Source organism: Oncorhynchus tshawytscha, unplaced genomic scaffold (assembly GCF_018296145.1).
Source record: "Oncorhynchus tshawytscha isolate Ot180627B unplaced genomic scaffold, Otsh_v2.0 Un_contig_1921_pilon_pilon, whole genome shotgun sequence".
Lineage (NCBI taxonomy): Eukaryota > Metazoa > Chordata > Actinopteri > Salmoniformes > Salmonidae > Oncorhynchus > Oncorhynchus tshawytscha.
The window spans coordinates 84,839-106,073 of NW_024609420.1; the positions used below are offsets into that span (position 1 = coordinate 84,839).

A 21,235-nucleotide genomic window follows, 5' to 3' on the forward strand; every position below is an offset into this window, starting at 1 on the left:
TCAGCCTGTCCTCATTCAGTCTCAATGACAGCTATAAACATTCAGTCTCAGACAGCTATAAACACAGTATCAGCCTGTCCTCATTCAGTCTCAATGAAATCTATAAACACAGTATCAGCCTGTCCTCATTCAGTCTCAATGACAGCTATAAACACAGTATCAGCCTGTCCTCATTCAGTCTCAATGACAGCTATAAACACAGTATCAGCCTGTCCTCATCCAGTCTCAATGACAGCTATAAACACACAGAGAAACACAGTATCAGCCTGTCCTCATTCAGTCTCAATGACAGCTATAAACACAGTATCAGCCTGTCCTCATTCAGTCTCAATGACAGCTATAAACACAGTATCAGCCTGTCCTCATTCAGTCTCAATGACAGCTATAAACACAGTATCAGCCTGTCCTCATTCAGTCTCAATGACAGCTATAAACACAGTATCAGCCTGTCCTCATTCAGTCTCAATGACAGCTATAAACACAGTATCAGCCTGTCCTCATTCAGTCTCAATGACAGCTATAAACACAGTATCAGCCTGTCCTCATTCAGTCTCAATGACAGCTATAAACACAGTATCAGCCTGTCCTCATTCAGTCTCAATGACAGCTATAAACACACAGAGAAACACAGTATCAGCCTGTCCTCATTCAGTCTCAATGACAGCTATAAACACACAGAGAAACACAGTATTAGCCTGTCCTCATTCAGTCTCAATGACAGCTATAAACACAGTATCAGCCTGTCCTCATTCAGTCTCAATGACAGCTATAAACACACAGAGAAATACAGTATCAGTATCTCATTTTACATAAGTATTCACACCCGAGTCAATAGATGTTAGAATCACCTTTGGATTTTACAGCTGAGTCTTTCTGGGTAATAATTATAATTGTAATAATAATAGTAATTCTCTTAAGTGCTTAACACACCTAATAATATAATAGTAATAGTAATAATAGCAATAATAATATAATAATAATAATAGTAATAATAATAATAGTAATAATAATATTATAATAATAATATAATAATAATAATAATAATATAATAATAGTAATAATAATAATAGTAATAATAATAATAATAATAATAATAATAATAATATAATAATAATAGTAATAATAGTAATAATAATAATAATAATATAATAATATAATAATAATAATAATAATATAATAATAGTAATAATAATAATAATAGTAATAATATAATAATAATAGTAATAATATAATAATAATAGTAATAATATAATAATAATAATAATAATAATAATAATAATAATAAATAATAAGTAATAATAATAATAAATAATAATAATAGTAATAATATAATAATAATAGTAATAATATAATAATAATAATAATAATAATAATAATAATAATAATAATAATAATAATAATAGTAATAATAGTAATAATAATAATAATAATAATAATAAATAATAATAATAATATAATAATAGTAATAATATAATAATAGTAATAATAATATTATAATAATAATAGTAATAATATAATAATAATAGTAATAGTAATAATATAATAATAGAAATAATAGTAATAATGTAATAATAATAGTAATAATAATAATAATTAGTAATTCTCTTAAGTGCTTAACACACCTGGATTGTACCATTTTTTTACCCATGATTCTTTTTAAATTCTTCAAGCTCTGTCCAGGTGGTTGTTGATCATTGCTAGACAGCCATTTTCAGGTCTTGCTGTAGATTTTCAAGGAGATGTAACTGACCACTGTAACTCGTCCACTCAGGAACATTCCCTGTCTTCTAGGTAATCAACTCCAGCGTAGATTTGGTCTTGTGTTTTAGGTCATTGCCCTACATTGTTTTGTAGCAGTACTTTAGTGCCTTGTTGCAAACAGGATGTTTTAGAATATTTTTATTCTTCCTGTACTCTGTCATTTGGGTTAGTATTGTGGAGTAACTACAATGTTGCTGATCCATCCTCAGTTTTCTCATATCACAGCCATTAAACTCTGGAACTGTTTTTAAAGTCACCATTGGCCTCATGGTGAAATCCCTGAGTGGTTTCCTTCCTCTCCGGCAACTAAGTTAGGAAGGACGCCTGTATCATTGTAGTGACTGGGTGTATTGATACACCATCTAAAGTGTAATTACTAACTTCACCATGATCAAAGGTTTGATTCTGTGTTTGAAATTCACTGCTCAACCGGAGGGACCTTAAAGATAATTGTATGTGTGGGGTACAGAGATGAGGTAGTCATTGTATGTGTGGGGTACAGAGATGAGGTAGTCATTGTATGTGTGGGGTACAGAGATGAGGTAGTCATTGTATGTGTGGGGTACAGAGATGAGGTAGTCATTGTATGTGTGGGGTACAGAGATGAGGTAGTCATTGTATGTGTGAGGTACAGAGATGAGGTAGTCATTGTATGTGTGAGGTACAGAGATGAGGTAGTCATTGTATGTGTGAGGTACAGAGATGAGGTAGTCATTGTATGTGTGAGGTACAGAGATGAGGTAGTCATTGTATGTGTGAGGTACAGAGATGAGGTAGTCATTGTATGTGTGAGGTACAGAGATGAGGTAGTGGTTAGAGTGTAGAGGCAGCAGGGTAGCCTAGTGGTTAGAGACAGGTAGTCTAGTCTAGCCTTGGGGAGGCAGGGTAGTCTAGTGGTTAGAGACAGGTAGCCTAGTGGTTAGAGACAGGTAGCCTACTCTAGCCTTGGGGCGGCAGGGTAGCCTAGTGGTTAGAGACATGTAGCCTAGTGGTTAGAGACAGGTAGTCTAGTGGTTAGAGACAGGTAGCCTAGTCTAGCCTTGGGGCGGCAGGGTAGCCTAGTGGTTAGAGACATGTAGCCTAGTGGTTAGAGACAGGTAGCCTAGTGGTTAGAGACAGGTAGCCTAGTCTAACCTTGGGGCGGCAGGGTAGCCTAGTGGTTAGAGCGTTGGACTAGTAACCGGAAGGTTGCAAATCCCCGAGCTGACGAGGTACAAATCTGTCGTTCTGCCTCCTGAACAAGGCAGTCATTGAAAATAAGAATTTGTTCTTAACTGACTTGTCTAGTTAAATAAAGATTAAATTTAATTAAATTTGTCAACATTTCTAAAAACATAATTTCCACTTTGACATGAAAAGGGTGTAGACCAGTGACACAACATTTCAACTTGAATCCATGTTAATTTCAGGTTGTGACACAACAAAAGCCAAAGGTTTGTGAAAACACTCTGGAGGCTCATAACAGCAGTCGTTGCACTTACTTCCCTGTCCGGGACTCCATCTTGCCAGGGGGCGTCGCTACACGTTTCCTCTTCCTAGGTCGGCCCCGCCCACGTCTGGTTAGACTCCGCCTCTCCTTCTCCTGCTGCTGAACCTCTCTGAACAGGAAGAGAACAGTGATTAGAGAGGACCTGCCAGTCTGTCTCTCTGTGTGTGTTACTCACTGAGTGTCAGAGCATCTCTGCAGCTTGTCTAGTTGTGTAGTGTCTGTCTGTCTGTCTGTCTGTCTGTCTGTCTGTCTGTCTGTCTGTCTGTCTGTCTGTCTGTCTGTCTGTCTGTCTGTCTGTCTGTCTGTCTGTCTGTCTGTCTGTGTTACTCACTGAGTGTCAGAGCATCTCTGCAGCTTGTCTAGTTGTGTAGTGTCTGTCTGTCTGTCTCTCTGTGTGTGTTACTCACTGAGTGTCAGAGAGTCTCTGCAGCTTGTCTAGTTGTGTAGTGTCTGTCTGTCTGTCTGTCTGTGTTACTCACTGAGTGTCAGAGCGTCTCTGCAGCTTGTCTGTCTGTCTGCCTGTCTGCCTGTCTGCCTGTCTGCGTTACTCACTGGGTGTCAGAGCGTCTCTGCAGCCGGTCCAGTTGTCTCTGTTTGTCCTTGTACTGCCTCTGTAGCTCCGCTAATCTCATCCGATGCTGAGACTCCCCTCCATCACACACCTCCACACACAGCTTACTGAAGAGCTGCTGGACACACACACACACAGTGTGTTATCTCCTGTGGGTCTGTCCTCATCCCCCAGGTCTACAGTCTGGTACCTCCTGTGGGTCTGTCCTCATCCCCCAGGTCTACAGTCTGGTACCTCCTGTGGGTCTGTCCTCATCCCCCAGGTCTACAGTCTGGTACCTCCTGTGGGTCTGTCCTCATCCCCCAGGTCTACAGTCTGGTACCTCCTGTGGGTCTGTCCTCATCCCCCAGGTCTACAGTCTGGTACCTCCTGTGGGTCTGTCCTCATCCCCCAGGTCTACAGTCTGGTACCTCCTGTGGGTCTGTCCTCATCCCCCAGGTCTACAGTCTGGTACCTCCTGTGGGTCTGTCCTCATCCCCCAGGTCTAGTCTGGGACCTCCTGTGGGTCTGTCCTCATCCCCCAAGGTCTACAGTCTGGTACCTCCTGTGGGTCTGTCCTCATCCCCCAGGTCTACAGTCTGGTACCTCCTGTGGGTCTGTCCTCATCCCCCAGGTCTACAGTCTGGTACCTCCTGTGGGTCTGTCCTCATCCCCCCAGGTCTACAGTCTGGTACCTCCTGTGGGTCTGTCCTCATCCCCCAGGTCTACAGTCTGGTACCTCCTGTGGGTTTGTCCTCATCCCCCTGTGGGTCTGTCCTCATCCCCCCAGGTCTACAGTCTGGTACCTCCTGTGGGTCTGTCCTCATCCTCCAGCTGTAGGTCTTGCTGGGGTGTAGTTGTCTGGGGAGGTCGATGTGAGACTGGCTCTCAATGGCCTCCAGCAACACCTTTCTACCTGCCTCTAACAGGCTGTCAAGACCACACAACACCTCACCTACACACACACACACACACACAGAGAGAAACAGACACACACACACACAGAGAGAAACAGACACACACACACACACACACAGAAACAGACACACACACACAGAGAAACAGACACACACACACAGAGAGAAAGATACAGCATTAGATTCAGTGTAGGAACTTTTTGAATTAGTCACATTCAAACCGTTCTCCCCCTCTCTTCTCCTTCCCCTCCTTCCCCCTCCCTCCTTCCTCTCCTCTACCCTCCCTCCTTCCTCTCCTCTCGCCCCACCTCCTTCCCCCCCCCTCCCCTCTCCCCCTTCTCCTCATCCTCCCCCTCCCCCTCTCCTCTTGCCCCTCCATTTCCCCCTCCCCCATCCCATCTCCTCCTTCTCTCTCCCCCCCTCCTCCTCACCCTGCTCCAGCTGTATCCTATCCATCTCTAGTGAGGCCATGTCGCTGAGTAGAGTCATCCCCTCCAGAGCCCAGACCTCCAGACACCCAGGACTGGCCACGTCTCTCCCCAGCGAGGAGGCCTCTGTCTGGGGCAGGGTGGGTAGGGCAGGGGGGGCAGCCTGGGGCATCTGACTGGCAGCCAACAGCGTCATCATACCAGCCATGGGGTCATCAGGGACGATGTTTAGAGGGGAGGGAGGGCAGGGAGAGAGGGGGGGAGGAGAGGATGCGTGTGTGTCGGGGCTGGGTCTAAAGGCCGGTCGCTCGGAGCTTGCCGTGGTGCATGATGGGTAATGGACGGGACTCGACTTCTCTGTGACCTCTGGTTTAGTCTCCACCTTCGGGACGGACGGTGGAAGCTGATAGGCTCCTCGGCAGCCATAGGTCAACACCTCCATCTTGACCGCTCCTGCCTCCTCCTCTTCCTCCTCGGTCTGTTGTTCTTGTGGCTGTGTGGGGGGGAGGACAGGGCTGGGGGCCTGTGGGGAGGCTGGTGTGTTTATGTGGCTGTGTGGGGGGTAGAGGAGGACCGGGCTGGGGGGCTGAGTGGAGGCTGGTGTGTTTGTGTGGGTGTGTAAGGCTGGGATGTGTGTGTAATTGTGTGTGTGTGTGGGTGAGATGTGTGTGTTTGAGGCCTGACTCTCCGTCTCTCTCTATTTGGCTGAGGGTTGGAGGGCTGGAGGTCCGGAGCTGAGGGTCCAGGGCAGCAGGACTCATGCCCAGCTGGGGTGGCTCCTGGTCAGGGTCATGCTTCAGCGTGGTCCCCTGGTCTGGCCGGAGTTCCAGGCCCCGAGGCTTCGCGTCTGGAGCTGTGGCCCGGAGGAGTGGCGGCAGGGAGGAGACCGAGGGGTGTTTGTTACCCCCTGCTGGATGGGGGAGGGGGCGGGGGGGGAATAGGGCGCTGAACGGCGGGGTGATGGACTGGTAACGGTAACCAGGGGTGATATCTGTCCACACACAAACACAGGGACAGGTAAATAACACACATGATCCCTCTCGTCAAGCAGTGGTGTATCTAGAGAGACCGGTCATCTAGAGAGACCGGTCATCTAGAGAGACTGGTCATCTAGAGAGACTGGTCATATAGAGAGGTCATCTAGAGACCGGTCATCTAGAGAGGTCATCTAGAGAGACAGGTCATCTAGAGAGACCGGTCATCTAGAGACCGGTCATCTAGAGAGACTGGTCATCTAGAGAGACTGGTCATCTAGAGAGACTGGTTATATAGAGAGACTGGTTATATAGAGAGACTGGTTATATAGAGACTGGTTATATAGAGACAACAGAATTTAACAGAATAGAAGAGACTAGAATTCAATAAGAGAATAAGAGAATAGAATTCAACAGAACAACAATATAATAACAGAATAGAATATAATACAACAATAGAATATGATAATATAATGTAACAGAATAATAACAGAATAGAATATAATACAACAATAGAATATGATAATATAATGTAACAGAATAATAACAGAATAGAATGTAAAAATAGAATACAACAATAGAATACAACAATAGAATACAACAATAGAATACAACAGAATAGCATTTTATTATAACAGAATAGAATATAATACAATATAATAGCAGAATAGAATACCAGAACAGAATGTAATATAACAATATAACATAACAATAGAATGTAACAGAATAGAACATAACAATAGAATGTAACAATAGAATGTAACAGAATAGAACATAACAATAGAATGTAACAGAATAGAACATAACAATAGAATGTAACAGAATAGAACATAACAATAGAATGTAACAGAATAGAACATAACAATAGAATGTAACAGAATAGAACATAACAATAGAATGTAACAATGTAACAATAGAATGTAACAGAATAGAATGTAACAGAATAGAACATAACAATAGAATGTAACAGAGAATAGAATGTAACAGAATAGAACATAACAATAGAATGTAACATAACAATAGAATGTAACAATAGAATGTAACAGAATAGAACATAACAATAGAATGTAACAGAATAACATAGAATAGAATGTAACAGAATAGAACATAACAATAGAATGTAACAGAATAGAAGAACATAACAATAGAATGTAACAGAATAGAACATAACAATAGAACATAACAATAGAATGTAACAGAATAGAATGTAACAGAATAGAACATAACAATAGAACATAACAATATAATGTAACAGAATAGAACATAACAATAGAAAATAACAATAGAATGTAACAGAATAGAACATAACAATAGAATGTAACAGAATAGAACATAACAATAGAATGTAACAGAATAGAACATAACAATAGAATGTAACAGAATAGAATATAATACAATATAATAGCAGAATAGAATGTAACGGAACAGAATGTAATATAACAATAGAACATAACAATAGAATGTAAAGAATAGAACATAACAATATAATGTAACAGAATAGAACATAACAATAGAATGTAACAGAATAGAACATAACAATAGAATGTAACAGAATAGAACGTAACAATAGAACATAACAATAGAATGTAACAGAATAGAACATAACAATAGAATGTAACAGAATAGAACATAACAATAGAATGTAACAGAATAGAACATAACAATAGAATGTAACAGAATAGAACATAACAATAGAATGTAACAGAATAGAACATAACAATAGAATGTAACAGAATAGAATATAATACAATATAATAGCAGAATAGAATGTAACGGAACAGAATGTAATATAACAATAGAACATAACAATAGAATGTAACAGAATAGAACATAATAGAATGTAACAGAATAGAACATAACAATAGAATGTAACAGAATAGAACAGAATAGAATGTAACAGAATAGAACATAACAATAGAATGTAACAGAATAGAACATAACAATAGAATGTAACAGAATAGAATGTAACAGAATAGAACATAACAATAGAATGTAACAGAATAGAATGTAACAATAGAATGTAACAGAATAGAACATAACAATAGAATGTAACAGAATAGAACATAACAATAGAATGTAACAGAATAGAACATAACAATAGAATAGTAACAGAATAGAATGTAACAGAATAGAACATAACAATAGAATGTAACAGAATAGAACATAACAATAGAATAAGAATAGAACATAACAATAGAATGTAACAGAATAGAACATAACAATAGAATGTAACAGAATAGTAACAGAATAACAATAGAACATAACAATAGAATGTAACAGAATAGAACATAACAATAGAATGTAACAGAATAGAACATAACAATAGAATGTAACAGAATAGAACATAACAATAGAATGTAACAGAATAGAACATAACAATAGAATGTAACAGAATAGTAAACATAACAATAGAATGTAACAGAATAGAACATAACAATAGAATGTAACAGAATAGAACATAACAATAGAATGTAACAGAATAGAATAACAGAATAGAATGTAACAGAATAGAACATAACAATAGAATGTAACAGAATAGAACATAAGAATAGAACATAAGAATAGAATGTAACAGAATAGAACATAACAATAGAATGTAACAGAATAGAACATAACAATAGAACGTAACAATAGAATGTAACAGAATAGAACATAACAATAGAATGTAACAGAATAGAACATAAACAGAATAGAATAACAATAGAATGTAACAGAATAGAACATAACAATAGAACATAACAATATAATGTAACAGAATAGAACATAACAATAGAACATAACAATAGAATGTAACAGAATAGAACATAACAATAGAATGTAACAGAATAGAATGTAACAGAATAGAATATAATAGAATATAATTTTTACTGCTCTAATTAGTTTTAACAGGATGCTCACCTGTGTAGATTCGGTGATAGGGGGCGGTGGTCTGTTTCTCCCCCCTCTCTCCCCCCTCCTCCTCCTCCTCTCCCTCGTCCTGCCTGGGTCTCAGGGGGGAGGAGGGTCTCAGGGGGGAGGCAGAGTGTGGGGCGGGAGGGCGAGGGAGGGGAGAGGAAGGGTGAGACCTCTCTCTCTGGACCGCCGGGTGTTGGAGAGTGGGCCTGGGGGAGGACAGGGGGGGTGAGGGAGGAGGTGGAGGGAGGTGGTGAACGGAGGGGAGTTTTATGGCAGTGGAGGGAGGGGGGAGGGAGTGGGGGCGTGGCGAGGGGCGGGGTTTGGGCTCGGAACTCCTCTTATTGGTCTTCTCTTCTAGCTCCGCCCTCTGTTCACTGGCCTTCAGACGCTCCTACAACAGAGGGGGGTGGGGGGTGAGAGAGAGTGTGTGTAACCTCACCAGCAGTTAGGTGTGTATCAGGTGTGCATCAGGTGTGTATCAGGTGTGTCAGCACCAGTCAGGTGTGTATTAGGTGTGTCAGCACCAGTCAGGTGTGTATTAGGTGTGTCAGCACCAGTCAGGTGTGTATCAGGTGTGTCAGCACCAGTCAGGTGTGTATCAGGTGTGTATTAGGTGTGTCAGCACCAGTTAGGTGTGTATCAGGTGTGTCAGCACCAGTCAGGTGTGTATCAGGTGTGTATCAGGTGTGTCAGCACCAGTCAGGTGTGTATCAGGTGTGTATCAGGTGTGTCAGCACCAGTCAGGTGTGTATCAGGTGTGTCAGCACCAGTCAGGTGTGTCAGGTGTGTATCAGGTGTGTCAGCACCAGTCAGGTGTGTATCAGGTGTGTCAGCACCAGTCAGGTGTGTATCAGGTGTGTCAGCACCAGTCAGGTGTGTATCAGGTGTGTCAGCACCAGTCAGGTGTGTATCAGGTGTGTCAGCACCAGTCAGGTGTGTATCAGGTGTGTCAGCACCAGTCAGGTGTGTATCAGGTGTGTATCAGGTGTGTCAGCACCAGTTAGGTGTGTATTAGGTGTGTCAGCACCAGTCAGGTGTGTATCAGGTGTGTCAGCACCAGTCAGGTGTGTATCAGGTGTGTCAGCACCAGTCAGGTGTGTATCAGGTGTGTATCAGGTGTGTATCAGGTGTGTATCAGGTGTGTATCAGGTGTGTATCAGGTGTGTATCAGGTGTGTATCAGGTGTGCATCAGGTGTGTATCAGGTGTGTATCAGGTGTGTATCAGGTGTGTATCAGGTGTGTATCAGGTGTGTCAGCACCAGTTAGGTGTGTATTAGGTGTGTCAGCACCAGTCAAGTGTGTATCAGGTGTGTATCAGGTGTGTCAGCACCAGTCAGGTGTGTATTAGGTGTGTCAGCACCAGTCAAGTGTGTATCAGGTGTGTCAGCACCAGTCAGGTGTGTATTAGGTGTGTATCAGGTGTGTATTGGGTGTGTCAGCACCAGTCAGGTGTGTATCAGGTGTGTATCAGGTGTGTATTAGGTGTGTATCAGGTGTGTATTGGGTGTGTATCAGGTGTGTCAGCACCAGTCAGGTGTGTATTAGGTGTGTATCAGGTGTGTATTGGGTGTGTCAGCACCAGTCAGGTGTGTATTAGGTGTGTATCAGGTGTGTATTGGGTGTGTCAGCCCCAGTCAGGTGTGTATTAGGTGTGTATCAGGTATGTATTGGGTGTGTCAGCACCAGTCAGGTGTGTATCAGGTGTGTATTGGGTGTGTCAGCACCAGTTAGGTGTTTATCAGGTGTGCATCAGGTGTGTCCTCACCATCAGTTGAGCGTTCCTCTGCAGCTCCAGGACCTGAGCAGCATGTTGTTGAATCATCACCAGCTCATGCTGCCTCAGCATCTGTTGCTGTGACAACATCTGCAGCTGAGCGGCATGTTGCAGAGAACTGCCTGCTCCATACACCCCTGGCCACTGGGGGCGCCACCCCATCCAACACATCTCCTCCTACGGGGACACAATATAGGGTTATGCATGATCAAAGCAGTGTTCCACACACCCCAGTCATCCTCACATCGTACCGTAGCGTGGGATGTGTTCTGTGGCTATAACCATCAGCTGTCCTGACTGGGGGTCTCTGGCCAGCTGGTAGGGAGGGAGGGCCTGGTGCAGCGGAGAGGGGCCTAAACTGGGGTGAGAGAGGGTGAGAGAGAGAGAGAGAGAGAGATTGTTAATGCATTATAGAAAAACTCACAGCTCATCGAAGACTCTTCATAGGGTTAAGATAACGCTACACTCGCATTAACATCTGCTAACCATGTGTATGTGACAAATAAAATTTTATTTGATTGATTTGAGAGATATTGGGGGACCAGTGGCTGGTTAGGATATTGGGGGACCAGTAGCTGGGTCAGGATATTGGGGACCAGTAGCTGGGTCAGGATATTGGGGGACCAGTAGCTGGGTTAAGATATTGGGGACCAGTGGCTGGTTAGGATATTGGGGGACCACTAGCTGGGTTAAGATATTGGGGGACCAGTAGCTGGGTTAAGATATTGGGGGACCAGTAGCTGGGTTAAGATATTGGGGGACCAGTAGCTGGGTTAAGATATTGGGGGACCAGTGGCTGGGTTAGGATATTGGGGGACCAGTAGCTGGGTTAAGATATTGGGGACCAGTAGCTGGGTTAAGATATTGGGGACCAGTAGCTGGGTTAAGATATTGGGGGACCAGTAGCTGGGTTAAGATATTGGGGGACCAGTAGCTGGGTTAAGATATTGGGGGACCAGTAGCTGGGTTAAGATATTGGGGGATAAGTAAATAAGCACATGTTCATAGCCGACAGGGTATATAGTGTGTATATAGTGTGTATATAGTGTGGATATAGTGTGTATATAGTGTGGATATAGTGTGGATAGGGCACCTGCGTGGATATAGTGTGTATATAGTGTGGATATAGTGTGGATATAGTGTGGATATAGTGTGGATATAGTGTGGATAGGGCACCTGCGTGGATATAGTGTGTATATAGTGTGGATATAGTGTGGATAGGGCACCTGCGTGGATATAGTGTGAATATAGTGTGTATATAGTGTGGATATAGTGTGTATATAGTGTGTATATAGTGTGTATATAGGGTGGATATAGTGTGTATATAGTGTGGATATAGTGTATATATAGTGTATATATAGTGTGGATATAGTGTGGATATAGTGTGGATATAGTGTGGACATAGTGTGGATATAGTGTGGATATAGTGTGTATATAGTGTATATATAGTGTGGATATAGTGTGGATATAGTGTATATATAGTGTATATATAGTGTGGATATAGTGTGTATATAGTGTGTATATAGTGTGTATATAGGTGGATATAGTGTGTATATAGTGTGGATATAGTGTATATATAGTGTATATATAGTGTGGATATAGTGTGGATATAGTGTGTATATAGTGTGGATATAGTGTGGATAGTGTGGATATAGTGTGGATATAGTGTGTATATAGTGTGTATATAGTGTGGATATAGTGTGGATATAGTGTGGATAGTGTGGATATAGTGTGGATATAGTGTGGATATAGTGTGTATATAGTGTGGATATAGTGTGTATATAGTGTGTATATAGTGTGTATATAGTGTGGATATAGTGTGTATATAGTGTGGATATAGTGTGTATATAGTGTGGATATAGTGTGGATATAGTGTGGATATAGTGTGTATATAGTGTGTATATAGTGTGTATGGTGTTTCCTGCCTCATTTACCGAATGAAAATCTAACGTTCAATGTTTTGCCATTGCATTTTCACCTGTAGTTTAGTCACAAAAACTGTTGTGTTAAATTCAGTATACAGCGCACCTGCGCTCTAGCCAACAGCTCACAGCGCACCTGCGCTCTAGCCAACACAGCTCAGCCAGCGCACCTGCGCTCTAGCCAACAGCTCACCTGCGCTCTAGCCAACAGCTCACCAGCGCTCTAGCGACAGGGCACCTGCGCTCTAGCCAACAGCTCACCTGCGCTCTAGCCAACAGCTCACCAGCGCTCTAGCCAACAGCTCTGGCCAACAGCTCTGGCCAACAGCTCACCTGCGCTCTAGCCAACAGTTCACCTGCGCTCTAGCCAACAGCTCACCTGCGCTCTAGCCACAGCTCACCTGCGCTCTAGCGACAGGGCACCTGCGCTCGAGCCGACAGCTCACCTGCGCTCGAGCCGACAGCTCACCTGCGCTCGAGCCGACAGCTCACCTGCGCTCGAGCCGACAGCTCTAGCCAACAGCGCACCTGCGCTCGAGCCGACAGCTCACCTGCGCTCGAGCCAACAGTTCACCTGCGCTCGAGCCAACAGTTCACCTGCGCCGAGCCAACAGTTCACCTGCGCTCGAGCCAACAGTTCACCTGCGCCGAGCCAACAGTTCACCTGCGCTCGAGCCAACAGCTCACCTGCGCTCTAGCCAACAGCTCACCTGCGCTCTAGCCAACAGCTCACCTGCGCTCTAGCCAACAGCTCGAGCCGACAGGGCACCTGCGCTCGAGCCGACAGCTCTAGCCAACAGCTCACCTGCGCTCTAGCCAACAGCTCACCTGCGCTCTAGCCAACAGCTCACCTGCGCTCTAGCCAACAGCTCACCTGCGCTCTAGCCAACAGCTCGAGCCGACAGGGCACCTGCGCTCTAGCCAACAGCTCGAGCCGACAGGGCACCTGCGCTCGAGCCGACAGCTCTAGCCAACAGCTCACCTGCGCTCTAGCCAACAGCTCACCTGCGCTCTAGCCAACAGCTCGCCTGCGCTCTAGCCGACAGCTCGCCTGCGCTCTAGCCGACAGCTCGCCTGCGCTCTAGCCGACAGCTCGCCTGCGCTCTAGCCGACAGCTCGCCTGCGCTCGAGCCGACAGCTCGCCTGCGCTCGAGCCGACAGCTCTAGCCAACAGCTCTAGCCGACAGGGCACCTGCGCTCTAGCCGACAGGGCACCTGCGCTCTAGCCGACAGGGCACCTGCGCTCTAGCCAACAGGGCACCTGCGCTCTAGCCAACAGCTTACAGATACAGTGCAGTTAGGCTGTGTGGATATAAAGTGGGTATAGTGTGTGTGTGTAGTGGGTGTGTAGTGGGTATAGTGGGTATAGTGTGTGTGTAGTGGGTATAGTGGGTGTGTAGTGGGTATGGTGGGTGTGTAGTGGGTGTGTAGTGGGTATGTAGTGGGTGTAAATCAAATCAAGTGTATTTATATAGCCCTTCTTACATCAGCTGATATCTCAAAGTGCTGTACAGAAACACAGCATAAAACCCCAAACAGCAAGCAATGCAGGTATAGTGTTTGTGTAGTGGGTATAGTGTGTGTGTAGTGGTATAGTGGATATAGTGGGTGTGTAATGTGTATAGTGGATGTGTAGTGGGTATATTGTGTGTGTGTGTAGTGGGTATAGTGGGTATAGTGGGTGTGTAGTGGATACAGTGGTTATAGTGGGTGTGTAGTGGGTATAGTGTGTGTGTAATGGTATAGTGGATATAATGGGTGTGTAATGTGTATAGTGGATGTGTAGTGGGTATATTGTGTGTGTGTGTAGTGGGTATAGTGGGTATAGTGGGTGTGTAGTGGATACAGTGGTTATAGTGGGTGTGTAGTGGGTATAGTGTGTGTGTAATGGTATAGTGGATATAATGGGTGTGTAGTGGATATAGTGGTTATAGTGGGTATGTAGTGGGTATAGTGGATATAATGGGTGTGTAGTGGGTATAGTGGGTGTGTAGTGGATACAGTGGTTATAGAGGGTATAGCGGGTGTGTAGTGGATACAGTGGTTATAGTGGGTATAGTGGGTGTGTAGTGGGTATAGTGGATATAATGGGTGTGTAGTGGGTATAGTGGGTGTGTAGTGGGTATAGTGGTTATAGAGGGTATAGCGGGTGTGTAGTGGGTATTTTGTGTGTGTGTAGTGGGTATAGTGGATATAGTGGGTGTGTAGTGGGTATAGTGGGTGTGTAGTGTGTGTGTAGTGGGCATAGTGGTTATAGAGGGTATAGCAGGTGTGTAGTGGGAATAGTGGGTATATATTGTGTGTGTGTGTAGTGGGCATAGTGGTTATAGTGGGTATAGCGGGTGTGTAGTGGGTATAGTGGATATAGTGTGTGTGTAGTGGGTATAGTGGGTATATTGTGTGTGTGTGTGTAGTGGGTATAGTGGATATAGTGGGTGTGTAGTGGGTATAGTGGGTGTGTAGTGTGTGTGTGTAGTGGGTATAGTGTGGATATAGTGGAAATAGTGTGTGTATAGTGGATATAGTGGGTGTGTAGTGGGTATATTGTGTGTGTGTGTGTAGTGGGTATAGTGGATATAGTGGGTGTGTAGTGGGTATAGTGGGTGTGTAGTGTGTGTGTAGTGGGTGTGTAGTGGATATAGTGGGTGTGCAGTGGGTATAGTGGGTATATTGTGTGTGTGTGTGTGTGTGTGTGTAGTGGGTATAGTGGATATGTAGTGGGTATAGTGGGTGTGTAGTGGGCATAGTGGTTATAGAGGGTATAGCAGGTGTGTAGTGGGTATACTGTGTGTGTGTGTGTGTGTGTGTGTGTGTGTGTGTGTGTGTGTGTGTGTGTGTGTGTGTGTGTGTAGTGGGCATAGTGGTTATAGTGGGTATAGCGGGTGTGTAGTGGGTATAGTGGATATAGTGCATGTGTAGTGGGTATAGTGGGTATATTGTGTGTGTGTGTAGTGGGTATAGTGGATATAGTGGGTGTGTAGTGGGTATAGTGGGTGTGTAGTGTGTGTGTAGTGGGTATAGTGTGGATATAGTGGAAATAGTGTGTGTATAGTGGATATAGTGGGTGTGTAGTGGGTATATTGTGTGTGTGTGTGTAGAGGGTATAGTGGATATAGTGGGTGTGTAGTGGGTATAGTGGGTGTGTAGTGGGTGTGTAGTGGGTATAGTGGATATAGTGGGTGTGTAGTGGGTATAGTGGGTATATTGTGTGTGTGTAGTGGGTATAGTGGATATAGTGGGTGTGTAGTGGGTATAGTGGGTGTGTAGTGTGTGTGTAGTGGGCATAGTGGTTATAGACGGTATAGCAGGTGTGTAGTGGGTATAGTGGGTGTGTACCGTAGGGGGATCCCGACAGCCAGATGGGCGGGGCTCCTTGGCGGGGCATCCAGGGGTGAGAGGTCAGAGGGGAGGGGTCGTGGGGCCAGCGGGCGGAGCCTCCAGTCACCATGAGGTTGGAGGTCATGAGGTTAGAGGTCAGGGCGCTGGACACCAAGGGGGGGTGCATCTGGGTGAACTCTGCCAGCTCCTTACTCTCTCTGATCACACACACACACACACACACACACACACATCTAATTCATAACACTCTTTATATCCATCCTTGATATGGAGTGATAGAGTGCACACACTTCAGGAACAAGAGAATCAACACAACCAGGGAATCAACCGCTAACCAGGGAATCAACCCATAACCAGGGAATCAACCCCTAACCAGGCAATCAACCGCTAACCAGGGAATCAACCCCTAACCCAACCAGGGAATCAACCCCTACCCAACCAGGGAATCAACCCCTAGCCAGGGAATCAACCCCTAACCAGGGAATCAACCCCTAACCAGGGAATCAACCCCTAACCAGGGAATCAACCGCTAACCCAACCAGGGAATCAACCCCTAACTCAATCAGGGAATCAACCGTTAACCAGGGAATCAACCCCTGACCCAACCAGGGAATCAACCCCTAACCAGGGAATCAACCCCTAACCCAACCAGGGAATCAACCCCTAACCCAATCAGGGAATCAACCCCTAACCCCACCACGGAATCAACCGCGAACCAGGGAATCAACCCCTGACCCAACCAGGGAATAAACCGCTAACCAGGGAATCAACCCCCAACCCAACCAGGGAATCAACCCCTAACCCAACCGCTAACCAGGGAATCAACCCCTAACCCAACCAGGGAATCAACCGCTAACCAGGGAATCAACCCCCAACCCAACCAGGGAATCAACCCCAACCCAACCCGGGAATCAACCCCAACCCAACACGGGAATCAACCCCAACCCAACACGGGAATCAACCCCCAACCCCACCAGGAATCAACCCCCAACCCCACCAGGGAATCAACCCCCAACCCCACCAGGGAATCAACCCCCAACCCCACCAGGGAATCAACCCCAACCCAACCAGGGAATCAACCCCAACCCAACCAGGAATCAACCCCAACCCAACCAGGGAATCAACCCCCAACCCAACCAGGATATATATATGAGGAATATCTACAGTTTCCTAACAGGTTATATATATATCTAACCACTACAGTTTCCTAACAGGTTATATATATATATCTAACCACTACAGTTTCCTAACAGGTTATATATATATCTAACCACTACAGTTTCCTAACAGGTTATATATATATCTAACCACTACAGTTTCCTAACAGGTTATATATATATCTAACCACTACAGTTTCCTAACAGGTTATATATATATCTAACCACTACAGTTTCCTAACAGGTTATATATATATATCTAACCACTACAGTTTCCTAACAGGTTATATATATCTAACCACTACAGTTTCCTAACAGGTTATATATATATCTAACCACTACAGTTTCCTAACAGGTTATATATATATCTAACCACTACAGTTTCCTAACAGGTTATATATATATCTAACCACTACAGTTTCCTAACAGGTTATATATATATCTAACCACTACAGTTTCCTAACAGGTTATATATATATCTAACCACTACAGTTTCCTAACAGGTTATATATATATATCTAACCACTACAGTTTCCTAACAGGTTATATATATCTAACCACGACAGTTTCCTAACAGGTTATATATATCTAACCACTACAGTTTCCTAACAGGTTATATATATATCTAACCACTACAGTTTCCTAACAGGTTGCAGGTCAGAAAAGGTGACAGACTGCCTCCACTGCAGCCTTTCACAGGTGAGCCGTTAGTCACGCCCCCTAACCTGAGCAACTTCTCCTGCTCACGCTCCAGGCACCCCAGTCTATCACCACGGTGACGGGCTCGCTCGTCCCCCCGCTCCTCGTCTGTTTGGACGACAGAATAGAACATAGTGACCCATAATGCACTGCTTCAACAAGAGTAGATTTGGTGATATCTGGTATAGTAAAATATACGGAACTTAAAACGCAAACAAATTTCTACGATTTTACCGACTTACAGTTCACATGGAAAGAGGTCAATTTAAATGAATAAATTAGGCCCTAATCTATGGATTTCACCTGACTGGGAACAGACATGCATCTGTTGGACGACCAATTGGATACCAGAAATTGTGGAGAAAAAGGGATACAAGTAACAAAAATAAATAAATATTATATATATTATAATAAAATAAACATAAGAAAAATAAAGAAATACAAACTTGAGAAAATCCGTGGCATTTTTTTGTGGCAACTTCACATTTTAGTGGCCTTTTATTGTCCCCCAGCACAAGGTGCACCTGTGTAACAATCATGCTGTTTAAATCAGCTTCTTGATATGCCACACCTGTCAGGTGGATGGATTATCTTGGCAAAGGAGAAATGCTCACTAACAGGGATGTAAACAAATTTGTGCAAAGAATTTCGGTGTGTGAAAAAAACTGTGTAGAATTGTAGGAAGTGTCTTAAAATGTCAAAACAAAACTGTTTGTCCCCCCCCATATCTAAACAACAGCTGTCCCCCCCATATCTAAACAACAGCTGTCCCCTTGCTATAAGATGTAAATCAATAGTCTCACCTTTAACCCCTGCGTGCAGTAGTAGAGGTCTCTGGGAGTCTGTATTGCTCTGTCTGGCCACTGCCACAGCTATCCCTACAGGAGGGTGACGGACCTCTCCCCCACCCTCGCCTGGCCCCCCCCCGCCGCGTCCCAACGACCGAGAGCTGTCGGGGCGCTCCTGCTCTCTCTTCATCAGCCTCCCCCCCGCTCCTCCTCCTCCTCCCTCCAGCCTCATGAACGCCAGCCCTCCGAACGCGGCTTGGTTGTCCGTGTTCTGCCTGGAGGACCCCTGGCGTTCAGGTGGGAAGGTCCCGCTGTATTTGATCAGACTCTGCATGGCCGACACCTCTCCTCCGTCTGCTCCCCCCTCAGACCCTCCTCCCCCGCTGCCTCTCCTCCCCCCCACTGGGCGGTACAGGGCTGAGGTGTCCAAGTAGCGCCCCTGTCCCTCCTCTCCCCTCTGGGGTTGGGGCGGAGGGTGGGGGGAATGTGTGTGTGTGTGTTGGGGTGTGTGGGGGTTGGAAGGGGGTCTGTTGAGTTCCTGTTGGTTATGGTGTGAGGGTTGAGTGTGTGTGTGTCTGTGTTGGGGTGTGTGGGGGTTGGATAAGGGTCTGTTGAGTTCCTGTTGGTTATGGAGTGAGGGTTGAGTGTGTGTGTGTCTGTGTTGGGGTGTGTGGGGGTTGGAAGGGGGTCTGTTGAGTTCCTGCTGGTTATGGTGTGAGGGCTGAGTGTGTGTGCGTGCCTGCTGTGCGGAGTGTGCGTGTCCGTGCTGGGAGGCCAGAGCTGCCATATGACTGGTGGCGTAGTTGGCCAATGGGCTGATGGGGTTCCATTTAGGCCCCTCCCCCACCCGCTCCAAGCCCAATCGGATGGCATGTTTTGGCGTGTCCCTGGGGTCCGGGCTGAACCCTGATTGGCTGACGTAACCGTCTCGTTTCAGCGCCGAACCGTTGGAGCAGATCACAGAGCCCTCCTCCCGCTCTCTCTGATTGGACAAATCACCAGGAAGAGAAGCGCGACGGTCCGATAGTGTCTTTTCAGGAAACCTCTCTCTCTCTCTTTCTCTCTCTCTTTCTCTCTCTCTTTCTCTCTCTCTTTCTCTCTCTCTTTCTCTCTCTCTCAGTTTGTCCTGTTTGTCCCTGGCCTGCGATGCGATCTGGATCGGGCCGACCTGCTCATCATAGACCTCCACAGAAGGCACGTAAGTGGGCGCGCTCACACGCTGTTCCCTGATAGGCTCCCGGTGTGCAGGGTAGGCGGGGCCAGGAAGGAGTGCACCGCTGTAGGTAGATTCAGTCTTCCTCAGCCTGTCTGTGTGTGTGTGGGGGCTGGGGTTAGGGTTGGGGGAGCGAGTGGGTGTGTCATCAGTCTCTGGGTAACGCCCAGAAGAGGAGGAGCCCTGGGGGGGTCGAGAAGCAGAGGGGTGGTGGAGGAGAACCTCTCTCTCTCGGTCTCTGTCTCGCTCAGTCTCTCGTTCTCTGTGGCGTTCTCTCTCTCCACTCCTCCCATCCTGTGTCAGATCTACCACACTGTATGGACGAGGCTCCTCTCTCGACCGCTCCCTCTCGCCTCGCCCTCTCTCCTCGCGGTAGAGTCTGTCTCTGCCCCCCTCCCGGGGCTCCTCCTCTCTCCTCGTGGTAGAGTCTGTCTCGGTCCCTGCCCCCTCCTGAGGCTCCTCTCTCTCCTCACAGCAGAGTCTGTCTCGGTCCCTGCCCCCTCCTGAGGCTCCTCTCTCTCCTCGCCACACAGTCTGTCTCGGGCTCTGCCCCCTCCTAGAGTCTGTCTCGGGCCCCTCCTCCTCTCTCTCCCTCTCCTCGCGGTAGAGTATGTCTCGGTCCCTGCCCCCTCCCGGGAGCTACTCTGGGGGTGGAACTGGGGGACGGAGGAGGGTTGAAGAGGCGGCTGGGGTAACGACACCGGCAGAAAGAACCTCTCTGGAACACAAACATGACAACACCAGCAACACCATCAGACCACATCCTCCAACACCACCAACACCATCAGACCCCATCTCCAACACCACCACCAACACCACATCCTCCCAACAACACCACCAACACCACATCCTCCAACACCACCAACACCATCAGACCACATCCTCCAACAACACCACCAACACCATCAGACCACATCCTCCAACACCACCAACTCATCCTCCAACACCACCAACACCATCAGACCACATCCTCCAACACCACCACCAACACCACATCCTCCAACAACACCACCAACACCATCAGACCACATCCTCCAACACCACCAACACCATCAGACCACATCCTCCAACACCACCAACACCATCAGACCACATCCTCCAACACCACCACCAACACCATCAGACCACATCCTCCAACAACACCACCACCACCATCAGACCACATCCTCCAACAACACCAACACCATCAGACCACATCCTCCAACAACACCAACACCATCAGACCACATCCTCCAACAACACCAACACCATCAGACCACATCCTCAACACCACCACCAACACCACCACATCCTCCAACACCACCACCAACACCACCACATCCTCCAAC

The 21,235-nt window shown here is 45.8% G+C and overlaps 1 protein-coding gene across 1 annotated transcript in view; it reads right to left on the minus strand.

Annotated features, from left to right (window-relative positions):
- Positions 1-21,235, minus strand: part of LOC112240027 (trinucleotide repeat-containing gene 18 protein-like) — an 89,673-nt gene that overhangs the window by 46,536 nt on the left and 21,902 nt on the right. The window contains 13 exon segments of the mRNA XM_042315228.1: positions 3,243-3,359; positions 3,803-3,939; positions 4,607-4,755; positions 5,149-5,818; positions 5,895-6,136; positions 9,018-9,405; positions 10,781-10,939; positions 10,941-10,966; positions 11,041-11,142; positions 16,048-16,247; positions 17,933-18,014; positions 18,710-20,425; positions 20,551-20,625. Of these exon segments, the coding sequence (XP_042171162.1) occupies positions 3,243-3,359; positions 3,803-3,939; positions 4,607-4,755; positions 5,149-5,818; positions 5,895-6,136; positions 9,018-9,405; positions 10,781-10,939; positions 10,941-10,966; positions 11,041-11,142; positions 16,048-16,247; positions 17,933-18,014; positions 18,710-20,425; positions 20,551-20,625 (4,063 nt within the window).